The sequence below is a fragment of the Cataglyphis hispanica genome, chromosome 17, assembly GCF_021464435.1.
Source record: "Cataglyphis hispanica isolate Lineage 1 chromosome 17, ULB_Chis1_1.0, whole genome shotgun sequence".
In the NCBI taxonomy this organism is placed as follows: Eukaryota; Metazoa; Arthropoda; class Insecta; order Hymenoptera; family Formicidae; genus Cataglyphis; species Cataglyphis hispanica.
The window spans coordinates 666,055-677,421 of NC_065970.1; the positions used below are offsets into that span (position 1 = coordinate 666,055).

General features: G+C 27.2%; 3 protein-coding genes across 5 annotated transcripts; 2 read left to right on the top strand and 1 right to left on the bottom strand.

Annotated features, from left to right (window-relative positions):
- Positions 1 to 588: 588 nt before the first annotated feature.
- On the top strand, positions 589 to 7,983 carry LOC126856105 (leucine-rich repeat-containing protein 46). 2 transcript variants are annotated; one of them, XM_050604313.1, is made up of 10 exons: positions 589 to 870; positions 1,175 to 1,240; positions 2,158 to 2,325; positions 2,711 to 2,870; positions 3,212 to 3,283; positions 3,426 to 3,542; positions 3,850 to 3,954; positions 4,449 to 4,715; positions 4,864 to 4,956; positions 5,041 to 7,983. In XM_050604313.1, the coding sequence occupies exons 1-10, from the start codon at positions 791 to 793 to the stop codon at positions 5,149 to 5,151; spliced, it is 1,239 nt and encodes a 412-aa protein (XP_050460270.1). In that variant the 5' UTR covers positions 589 to 790; the 3' UTR covers positions 5,152 to 7,983. The 2 variants fall into 2 exon arrangements, with proteins under 2 accessions (XP_050460270.1, XP_050460271.1); XM_050604314.1 differs by lacking the exon at positions 3,850 to 3,954.
- Positions 7,984 to 8,290: 307 nt separating this feature from the next.
- On the top strand, positions 8,291 to 9,203 carry LOC126856117 (uncharacterized). 2 transcript variants are annotated; one of them, XM_050604342.1, is made up of 3 exons: positions 8,291 to 8,431; positions 8,831 to 8,937; positions 9,027 to 9,203. In XM_050604342.1, the coding sequence occupies exons 1-3, from the start codon at positions 8,390 to 8,392 to the stop codon at positions 9,199 to 9,201; spliced, it is 324 nt and encodes a 107-aa protein (XP_050460299.1). In that variant the 5' UTR covers positions 8,291 to 8,389; the 3' UTR covers positions 9,202 to 9,203. The 2 variants fall into 2 exon arrangements, with proteins under 2 accessions (XP_050460299.1, XP_050460298.1); XM_050604341.1 differs by having other exon boundaries at positions 8,335 to 8,508.
- Positions 8,971 to 11,265, bottom strand: LOC126856103 (uncharacterized). Its single transcript, XM_050604310.1, has 3 exons — positions 9,826 to 11,265; positions 9,459 to 9,753; positions 8,971 to 9,108 (listed from the first exon to the last, which is right to left on the bottom strand). The coding sequence occupies exons 1-2, from the start codon at positions 10,840 to 10,842 to the stop codon at positions 9,463 to 9,465; spliced, it is 1,308 nt and encodes a 435-aa protein (XP_050460267.1). The 5' UTR covers positions 10,843 to 11,265; the 3' UTR covers positions 8,971 to 9,108; positions 9,459 to 9,462.
- Between the last annotated feature and the right edge of the window lie 102 nt (positions 11,266 to 11,367).

The following is an 11,367-nucleotide window of genomic DNA, read 5'->3' on the forward strand; positions in this document are numbered from 1 at the left end:
ACATCAACAAATTTTTTTATTTTCGGCTTTAACTGAATGAATATGTGTATACACAACATGTTCATGTTATTTATTTAATATATAATTTATATAATTAATATATAATTATTATATTATATAATTAATATATAATATAATATATAATTTATATAATTAATTGGGAGAGAGGAAATATATATATATATATAAATATATATTGATAAATATTGAATACAAAAAAACTGTAACAAACACATCAAGGCACTCACCATAAAAACTCGTTTACATCTTTTCAATTATTTTAGAATTAGAGTATGCGTGTAACGATATTTCGTCTGATTCGGTCCGATACGTTTCACAAGAATGAGCGCAACTCTTTATTCCGATACTTTTTATGTTTTGCGCACAAACTGTAATAATGAATTATATAAATAAGGATTTATATTTTTTTAAACATTATGAAGAAATGTGGTCTTCCGAATACGCACACACGCACACCTATGTAATGATATCCTCGAGCGTACTCGTGGTTGCGCGTACCGTTGAGCACATTGATGTGCGCACCGTTGTGCGCATGAGCAGGAATAGAGCAGAAGGATCAGTGAAAGCATTTGTAACTTGCAGCCTACTTCGCGATTAGTCGACAGTCGACAGTGAGGCATCATGGTCATCGGTTAGTATCGGCGCGTTACTTAGAAAATTCGCTGTAATATAGACGATCTTGCATCGTGAATTATCCGATAGAATTTCTCGTTCGAACGATTCTTCGAACATTGATTTTTCGTCGCGACGTCAAGACGCGAATGACACGATGGTGAGATTGACCGAAGAGATGGTCGTGGCTCGCACGCGAGTGTCCGACTTCTCCGCCGTGAAGAAACTCAATTGCTGGTGAGTATTTACATCAGGTCGCTTTAACGGTATAACCTCTATCGCGAATTAATTCGCGACAACTCGGTCGTACCTCGAGCGATTAATGCGTTCGCATTCACCCGTGCGAATAAACTCGTAAAAACAGGCTTATCAAATTCTCGTGTATATTATGTTGTGCTGTGGGAAAAAAAGGATTATGACCAGCTAAGCGTGACTAATTACTATTCCCTCGAAACATGTGAAAGAATGAATGGAAAAAAATTTGCGAATTCCATATGCCTAGACTAGTATTTACACACTCAAAGTATATTTTTTTGTACAGGGGAACAGAATTAACGGATGTTAGCATTCTAAGAAAGATGACAAATGTAGAAGTGTTGTCATTAAGGTAAGCAAAAATTTTAATGCTTTAAAATTATATTATAAATAATTATCGATTTAAGAAAAAAGGTGCAACAGATATGTAAAATTTAATTCATTATAATATTAATATGCAATTTTGAATCAAGAGTATAATATTCTACAATGTTTACTAGCAAGTAATTTACTACGCAGAACAGAAATTATCCTATTTCATGATTGTGATCTAAGATATTTTTTATCTTATGAAAACATAGAAGCTGCAATGTATTCCTACTTTGGACACGATTGTATTAAACTCATGGTCACAACCCACAATCTCAAAAGTTGTTCTACCCACACATGCTTTGAATTCATTGTGATTCATCTGAGTCATTTGAAAATACAGATGTATATGTGTATCAAGATCTATATTTGACATATCTGAAATCAAAGCAAAAAAAGCTTTTATTTTTTATTTTTTACGCAGTAGCAAATATATCATTACAAAGGGTATGCTATAAAATTAATTTTGAAAGTACAATCAAAATTAATTTGAACAAAAGAAATAAATAAAAGTGTACATAGCAGCCTTTTCTCTTTCTATGAAAGTATAGAAAACTGTATACAATTTTTTAATAAATTCTAATATATTATAATTTTATTGATTTTTATAAAGATATCTGTTTTACTTACATTGTTATCAGTTTGAATAGATTATAGCATAATTACAGTAAGACATATAAGTTTGGTAAGAAGAACAATAATTTCTTTTTTACATAAAATTTTCTTCCATCCAAATTATATATATTATATATAATATATTATATATTATATATATAACTATTGATAAATTATATTTATTATGTATGTGAATTGTTATAAGAAGATATTAATAACATTAATATCTTTCATTGTTTAAAATAAAACTTTATAGCTGAAAATGTTAATTTAATTTATTTTCAGCATAAATAACATTAACACGCTTGCTGATTTTCAATATTGCCACAAACTTCAAGATTTATTTATACGAAGGAACAACATCAAAGATTTGAATGAAGTTTGCTATCTCCAAGGATTGCTTAATTTACGAAATTTGTGGCTTGGTGAAAATCCATGTGCAGAGAAAGAGGGGTAAATATTTAATATACATGGTCTGTTCCAAAAGTTTTCGAACTTTCATACAGATGATATTAGTAATGCTATCTATTTAATTAAGGTCTATCTATACAAAGAAAGTTCGGAAACTTTTGGGACAGATTTTAGTAATAGATTTTTTTTTAAAGAAGGGATTATACTTTTGTATATATGTATAAATAGCCCTTGTAATTTGGCTGTAATGTTGGCTACAATACTGATTCTTTGCTTATTTATATGAAAGAAAACTTTCCAAGAGGCATATGAGGTGAGGATCGGCTTTCGATTCCAAGATCTACCAACTACGAATCGGCCGTTCCTATACGAAACCATTCATCATCCCAATATAGATAAAATTCCCTGATCTACACTATTTTGACAGATATCGATTAGCTGTACTGCGAGCTTTGCCAAATCTTGAGAAGTTAGATGATAAAGTAGTATTACCTGAAGAAGTGCAAACCGCGATGACAATAGGTCGACCTTTAATACATCCTCTTGAAATGGATGCTTCTCCACAATCAGATGCAGTAACTCCAGAAGTAAGAATAAATTTTTTTTCTCTTTCTCTTTCTCTCTTTTTTAGAAACAATATATAATAATAACAAAAAAAAATTTAGTAAATGGTAGAATGCTAAACTATATTCTCACATATGCATTTAATATTTATGTTATTTTATCAACTATTTCAAACATTTTTTGTATGCTTTATATCTTGCAATTAATAGATGTATATTTAACTGTTATTAAAATTTATTTGTATCAATAGCAAATTATATACATATATAATCAATAAAATTCATTTAAAAAAATCTTTTATATGTATCTTAAATATATTTTTAACAATCATCACAAGTACTAAATGGCATTTATACTAAATTAGGATATTACAATTGAATACATTGAAGAACCTGAATTGGAACGACCTAGGAGATACAGTTCTTGTAGTGATCAGGTAATGTGATTAATTAATGCATACTTTTACTGATTTTTCTTCTCATCATTTACTAAAATAGATCACTTGATAACACAAAAGATGTTTGTTATATAATTATTAAAATGGAATAATATATACATATGTAGAATTGTTTTTTCAGAGAAGTTTTGATGAAACACAACATACTCGTGAAGAATATGACCCTGACAGAAGAAACGCAAATTATAGTGCGTCATCATCCCATCATTACTCACAAAATAATCAGTATGCATATGAGGTCAGTCATGCACATCATTTGTATAATAAGAGTAAAAATAATATCCTTTTCAATAATCATTTTCAAGAGTAAATAACTACTTATTAATTGAATGTATTGTTATTATTTTGGGAAGTTTTCTTATTGTCATATAATCCAATTTCTTCTCAATATTTTTATATATTATTCTGTAGCAAAAAGATGTACCTTATTCATTAATCTGATATTATCACTGATAGTAATAATTAATTCGATAAAAAAAAAAGTTAGCAACTCAAATGCAATTAAAGTTTTTAAAGTCTATCTTATTGCTTGATTATACTAACAGCTACAAAATGGACAATCAAAAAATCAGAGCAAAGATGATACTATGTGTACAGAGTCACGCAGCAACAATGAAACTATGGCCACTAACACTCTTGAAATATCCAAGGTACATTTGCTATAGATGCACATGTCTATGCAAAAAATGTAGTAGTTATTAGTTTTTTAAATAACTTGATGGTCAAGTATGTATGTGATATTTGTAATTGTGCAGTTCTCATTCATATCATATTCATAACATAAATGACATTTTAGAATATATCAGTAATATTGTCATTAACAAGTACAAGTAAATAAAACCTCCATTTTATATATATATTTAACATGTTTTTTTTAGCTATATTTGACTTTGTATGACTTGTATGATTTAGGAAATTAATAATAAATAATGCATATATATATATATATATATATATATATATATATATATATATATATATATAAGGATAAGTAGAAAATATTATTATATTAAAATTTTTTTTTTTATCTATTAATATTTTGTTCCAATAATAATATGATGAAATTTCTATAGTGATAATTAATTTTTTCTTGAATACAATTTACATATAGCATTGTTCATACTTATAGAAAACAATGTTTTAGGATTATGATGACAGGCCGGTAGTACGACACAATGGGGATTATGATGAAAGACGAGCTTACACCGAGTATGGTGGAAACGAAGTATCTCAGCGTATCTATACACCAACATCACAACGTACACAATATACCGTCAATGAACTTGCAGATGATAGACGTAATGACAGAAATAATTATAGCTACGACGAGAGAACAAGAGTAGAATATGAGGACTCACCTCAACCTCAGACACCACAAACAAGAAGAGTGACTGTTCATCATAATGAAAGGGTAAGACTTAAATAATCTGTATATTATTTTTTATCTTATATTAAGCACAAGGCAACACAGCTAAACATTATCATAACATAAAATTGCACATTTAAAAATTTTCTTAATAAAATTAATGTTTTAATATTTTTTTATTTATTATTTACAGGAAGATATGGCTCAAGTACCTGGTTGGGTAAGACATTCAGAAAAAGACAAATGCAGAACACAATTTCACTATCACAGGCGGCCAGTAACAAGGGTATGCTTTATGTCATTGTTTTAACTAAAGTACATACATATCTATGAAATTTGAAATATTTATAACATACATCTCTCTTTTTAGAATTCAAATATATTATCCGCTGTGCTGTGTTTAGTCAAAGAGTTGGATTATCCAAGCTTGGAAGTGGTAGAAATGGCCGTTAGAAATCGAATGGATGAATTAGAAGAATGATGTTTCTGACACCGTCCCCAAAATCCACAGGGGACGGTTGCTTTCTCCCAAATTGGCAACATGTCTTCTGTTCCAAGCCCAGAATTCTCTGACTCACTCGATTCTACGATAACTTTTAACCAATATCCTGATAATGATGAAAATTATAACAATGACAAACATCATTTTGACCATCAGTTATTTGAAGAAAATAATGATAAATGTCAAGTCCGACGAAAATGTGCCGAAAAAATAAGCTCAACAAACAACTTGAAAATAGTATCAATCGATCCTAGCCCAAAATTACTCGGAAATAATCAATCTATGCATAATAAAATTAGAGATTCTATATTCGACAATTTATCATCAAAAGAGAAAAAAACCAATGATGTAAGACGCGTAGCGAGCAGCGACAGTATTCCTTGTGGTTATAATAATGTCATTTTGAATCAAGGATGCAGAGTTTTAAGCCAAGACTGTGTGAGAAGAACAAAAAGCCCAGATATTAGAAATACAATTACACCACTTCGCTATATTCAATCAGCAAAAGGAACTTGGACCTATAATTTGTAAGTTGAATTGAAAAATTTGATGAATTATAATCTTTCTGTCCTAAAATAATAATCTAAAAATAATCTAAAGTCTTTGTGAATATTAGTAAAAATAATCTTTTTCATAAAACAAAAAAGAAAAACATGAGAGAAATTTCAGTTAGTAATTGATACAAGATTCATGATTATAAGAATCAGGTCTCGACACTCTATTTGTCAATAGAAAAAAATCTATATGTAAAATTTATATATGATTGTGATATTTCTGCAAAATATGAAGACATAAAAGTAATTATCTTTTTATGCTTACATACATGTAAGAAGAAGTTGTAATTGCTATTTCTGTTAATAAGAAGTTAAAAGAATTGAAACTAAAGAAATCTTTGGTTTCAAACCTTGTAAATCTAATGATTGATATATGAATAATTTTACTTATAATGTTGTTATTTTTCCAGAATTTTATTAAATTCGAATTTGTTAATATGTTTGACTTATTGTAATATACATTTATGGTTAACATTTACATAAATACTTTATCTTGTGCATAAAACATATAGAATCAAAAAGATGAGAGAATTACAAGCATTATTAAATATTTTCTAAGTAAAAGAGAACATGTTTGATATTTTTACGTAAGAAAATTATTTGGATCGATAATCTTTGAAGATTAATATTTGAAAAGTGCAATAATTTTTACGATAAAATATGAGTACATGTATATATGTAGAAAACAATTTCATACACAAAGAATATTTTATATATATATATGAAAAGCTTTAAATGTGTATCGTTCACACATAATCTGTTATTAAACTTCATCTGCATATATTAGTACTTAAAAATGTGTACATAGATAAACAAAAAATTAATTTCTATAGTATTATTATTTTTGTAGTACCTTAATTTTATTATTTGCTTGCAGAGATTTATATTAATGACTTTTTTTTCCCTTAAGATCATATATGTAAGATCATGGAAAGTTGTACTTAAAAAAAACAATAGAATAAACAAAAAAACAACAAGGGCAAGATAATTATAAGAATGTACATTATAAATTCTAACTTTAGACTGACAAGCAAGTGTAGGGCAGCATATTTTTTGAAACAGACCATTACATTATTTACTAGTAGCTATCGAAAGCACAGGAGAAAAAGAAAACATAAAATTTAATCTGCAATACTGTTCCAATTAATGAAGCCAAGAAATGATTAGTATTAAGATGTTTTATAATAATGTGAAATAATGATTTTTTTTTTATTCAGAACCGTCCACTCTTACTTTCATAACTCTTTTATATATAATAATATTTTAATGTATATAATTATAAACATTATTATAAACATTATTATATTATTTAAAAGTTTATGTAGAAAGAAAGAATTTAATATTCTTAAACTACCAAAAAAAAAATGATACATTGTAATTTGTATTATTGCGTTTATACAAAATTAGCTTTGAAATTGTTACTCTTGTTAATGTTCTCTATTACATAAATCAAACATCTTGTTAAATTGTTTAAAAAATGAAGAATTATATTTATACTCTACTCTGGTATATTTAATCTTTGCGAATTAATTTAATTTCACATCTTGTTTTAAATATGTAAAAATGTCTGCTTCCATTGAAATATTAAATCCATATATATGCTCAATTCCAAAAAATTAATATTTTGTTTCCTATTTTTACCTCCTTTTTGTGAGAAATTGCAAAGAAAAATTATAAACTTTGAATTTGCCCCTCAAGATTATATTCTGATGATATAATAAAAGCTCTCCTAATTTCAAATCATTAAAACCGAGTAAATTCCAATTTTCCATTTCACAGAGGAAGATATATCTAGAAATTTCTAGAAAGAGTTTTATGTTTAATTATATTTTTCCCTGGTCGTACAATACAAAAGATGTACATTTTAGAAATTAAAAAAAAAAAACTAATCACACGGAAAACGCATATTTGAAAAGTTTTCAGCAATTTTTTAAAATGTTCAAATTACTATATTTCTTTTTCAGGATAATAGGACTTCTTTGCAATATAAATTTCGCTTTGTATTTATCCGCTTTTATTCACTTCGACTAATTTTTGATTAATCGTATAATAATATTATAATCGATGTACTACTCCATCCACTTTTCATCAATTCTTTATATTAATTTCTGATGATTTTATAACATATACTATTGTATGAATAAATAATTCATCTTTTTTATTATTAATTGTTAATATTACACTTATGTATTTTTTAGATATCTACTAAAAATGACATTCCATATACATATATAAAATAAAAAATGTCAATGTATTATATTGATTTTTTGTACATTTTTATTCCTTAATAAATTTTCGTTGAAAAAATTTTGTATATTTATATGCAAAGAAAAATCATGAATACTTTCGCAGGAAAACACAGACACTGTCACGCAATTGGTCGTCGAATAGAGAATTTCTACAGTTCTGGAAATTTTCCCATTTAATAATCCAATCATTTATGTGTGTTCTTGTTGGGGATTATATATTGGGGATAAAAAGATGCCATAATATGATTTTATATATTTGTATTAGATATTAGTTGATTTTTCTCCATTTTTCTGTATATTATATATGTATATAAATTTTTATTTTGACCATAAATAGAAATAGATTATTGACTGCATAGAATTTTGTTAAACTTATGGTGGATGCCCTGAATTTATGTAGCTCATCTATTACTTATGTCAATGTCAGTTGTCAGTATCAGTATGACTCAGATTCAGGTTCGTTAACCATAATGGAGTATCTGTCAAATTATATATTTTTTCTATTAATTTGGATTTTTACGGCCTTTTCACCGGTAATTTACATATTTCGCGTAATATTCTCGACTATTATGTTTTTTTGTATGTTAGGGACATTTATAAAAATATTTTGAAAGAAAAGATAACAATATATGCGTAAAATATAAAGCAATGTTTACCATGTATCATCATGTTAACGATAGTTAATGTGACATTATATAATTTTAGTTTTGATATTTAATAATTTGTTATAATTATATACATATACCTGATTATATACTAACATCTAATTGTTACAATTTATTAAAAATTTATACATATACATGATGATTGCATTAACAACAATATTAACATTGTACTAATCTATTATATTTTCAGACTGCTGCACATTACTGTGTATGGGGTCTGTGTGAATCATGGGAAGTTTGTTGCGATGAAAATGTATGTTGCAGTCACAAAGAAAATTACAATATATGGATCACTGTGTAAATATAACATATTCAATTTATAAAACATGATATATCGTATACATGATATAAATATGATTAAAGTTAACTTATTGAAATTTCAACAGGATGATCATAGCTGGAATTGTAATTGGAATGGTACTGGCTGGTACATGTCTCTCTTACAATCTTCGTCGTATTTATCTGTACCTGCAACAAAGATATTATGGTATTAATTCTGTGTCAGTGCCATCAGAATTCGAGTCTGATGGAAAATCAATAAAGATTTCATTTCAAGAGTAAAATATGTAAATAATCTTTTATTGGACCAAATTTCTAATATATACTTTTTAAATGTAAGCATAGTAAATTAAGTCTCCTATATATCTTTAATAATTTATTTTCATATTTTAGAATGTATTTAAGTAAATTTCAATTGTGTTATTAGGCAATTGTATTTATTACATGTATTCTCTTTCAATTATTTAGTATTTATTGTTTGTTATTAGTAATTTTCAAAATTTTTTGTACATTTTTGTTAAAAATACATAGATGCATACCATTTTATATATCATCCATACTATGTTTCCATTCAAGTATCTTATCACTTATTTTAAAAGCGTTCCAATTTTCATCAATTTTTGGAGTTCGAGGTTTAACATGCACAGCCTCACAAATTTCCTTTATATTTTCAGGTACAAAAAAGTTGGAAAGTTTTGGTATAATATCTTTTTGTCGTGGCTCTGGATCCTTACTTCTTGTAATAGTAGATGGCAACTGTTTTTCATCTATGTTTAAATCTACTAAATTTTTATAAATTACCTCATCCAATGGAAAATCCAGTGCTGTAGAAATCTATTGCAAAAAAATATTTTCAAATTTTGACATATGTGGACATATTGTTTTTTCTTATAAAAAAAATCTTACTTTTCCATTTATAAAACTCTTTTGTGCAAATGACAAATGATCGATATCTGTGACAATCTTTTGTTGTTTAAGTTCTTTTAGTTTATTAATGGTACATGCAATGGAATTATATCCTGGTTGTGCCAATTCTTCTGCAGCAACATCTAATGTAACATTATGTTTTTTATTTGCATCGCTTGCTTTTGCATCACTTTTCTTTTTGTGAAAAATTCCTGGTCTCACGGAAGTTTCAATTTTAGAACCTGATGTATTACGTAATATAGTCTTCTTAACTGGAGATACTTTATTTTTTGCAACAATCTTGTAACATGGCATAACATTTGATGTAAGGGATTTTGCATTAATTGTCCCTTCCATTGTTTGATTCCTTATTTTTTTTATAATGCTTGGTGCTGATTTTGTCATTTTTAGATTTTTAGAATCCTTAGTATTTATTTTTTGCATATTCTTACTTGCAAGTGGTTTATAATTTCTAGTTTTTGTAACTGATTCTGTATATTGAGAGCTTCCTTTTCTTGATTTACTTAGATCTTTATTAAATCCTTTTTTCAGTATTGCATCTCTGTTTTCTTTTCCCTTTTGTTGCATTCTTTCTTTGCAATCTTTTAAAATATTATCTTGCAAACTTTTATCAAGTGTTAATGTATTACAATTTTCTTTTATATTCTGAATGCCATTTGCATTATGTAAAACGCTTGAGACCTCGATTTTTGAAACATTTTTGTTAGATAGACATGTACTTTGAAAGTTTTCAGATGTAATATCATTGTGTGTCGAAATCTTTGTTTTATAATCATGCTGCAATACATTTTTGTTACAAACAGTTGTCAATTCCTTAGGATCTACAATTTTAACAGGCTTTTTGAGAGTTACGATATTTTTAATTTTTGGACCATTTGTTTGCAAAACTGTTTTTTTTTTACAATATTCAACGTCTTTCTCCTTGTTTTGTACATTGTCAGAAAATTGGGAGAATCTAACCTTTGGTCTTGAAATTGCTTTAATATTTTTCGACATAGCTAATAATTTTTATGAATCCAATTGCAATAATCGTTATACGAAAAATTTCGATAAAAAAAAAAATCATGTCTCTAAACACATTTTCCTCACACAATCGTTATTAAAAGCGTCGTAAAACATATATATGAAAAGTTCAGAAATCAAACATATAAATATTAGATCATAACAGATTTAACTGTAAATTTCTTTCGCGTAACAGTTTTCATAAAGGTTTTTTTGAAGACAATTCTTTTTTTTACAGTAACCTAAACATAATTCAACTCACTTTTGCAATGCCGCGCAAAACGTTACGCGAGATTTAAATTTTACTCATAATGTTTGAATGACAAATCTAATTGGTGGTAAAGGACGTGAAACACCAATCACAAACAGTTGCAATATTTCATGGGACCAATCTCTGCTTCTTTTAATTTTCCAGAATAAAATATGACACGATTGGCTATCAAATAGAAAAATCTTTGGGACTTTTAAAATTTTTTATTTGATAGCCAATTACATAACATTGTGTTTTCTTGCTGGAAA

What these genes read in the sequence shown, in the direction of transcription:
- LOC126856103 (XM_050604310.1), bottom strand. Translation starts at nt 10,842, where the DNA reads ATGTCGAAAAATATTAAAGCAATTTCAAGACCAAAGGTTAGATTCTCC. An exon ending in AGAGTTTTATAAATGGAAAA is followed by an intron (nt 9,754 to 9,825) that starts GTAAGATTTTTT and finishes TTTTTGCAATAG; the next exon opens with ATTTCTACAGCACTGGATTT.
- LOC126856117 (XM_050604341.1), top strand. Translation starts at nt 8,350, where the DNA reads ATGGTGGATGCCCTGAATTTATGTAGCTCATCTATTACTTATGTCAAT. An exon ending in TTTTTACGGCCTTTTCACCG is followed by an intron (nt 8,509 to 8,830) that starts GTAATTTACATA and finishes TTATATTTTCAG; the next exon opens with ACTGCTGCACATTACTGTGT. An exon ending in TACAATATATGGATCACTGT is followed by an intron (nt 8,938 to 9,026) that starts GTAAATATAACA and finishes AAATTTCAACAG; the next exon opens with GATGATCATAGCTGGAATTG.
- LOC126856105 (XM_050604313.1), top strand. Translation starts at nt 791, where the DNA reads ATGGTGAGATTGACCGAAGAGATGGTCGTGGCTCGCACGCGAGTGTCC. An exon ending in GTAGAAGTGTTGTCATTAAG is followed by an intron (nt 1,241 to 2,157) that starts GTAAGCAAAAAT and finishes ATTTATTTTCAG; the next exon opens with CATAAATAACATTAACACGC. An exon ending in ACACTCTTGAAATATCCAAG is followed by an intron (nt 3,955 to 4,448) that starts GTACATTTGCTA and finishes ACAATGTTTTAG; the next exon opens with GATTATGATGACAGGCCGGT.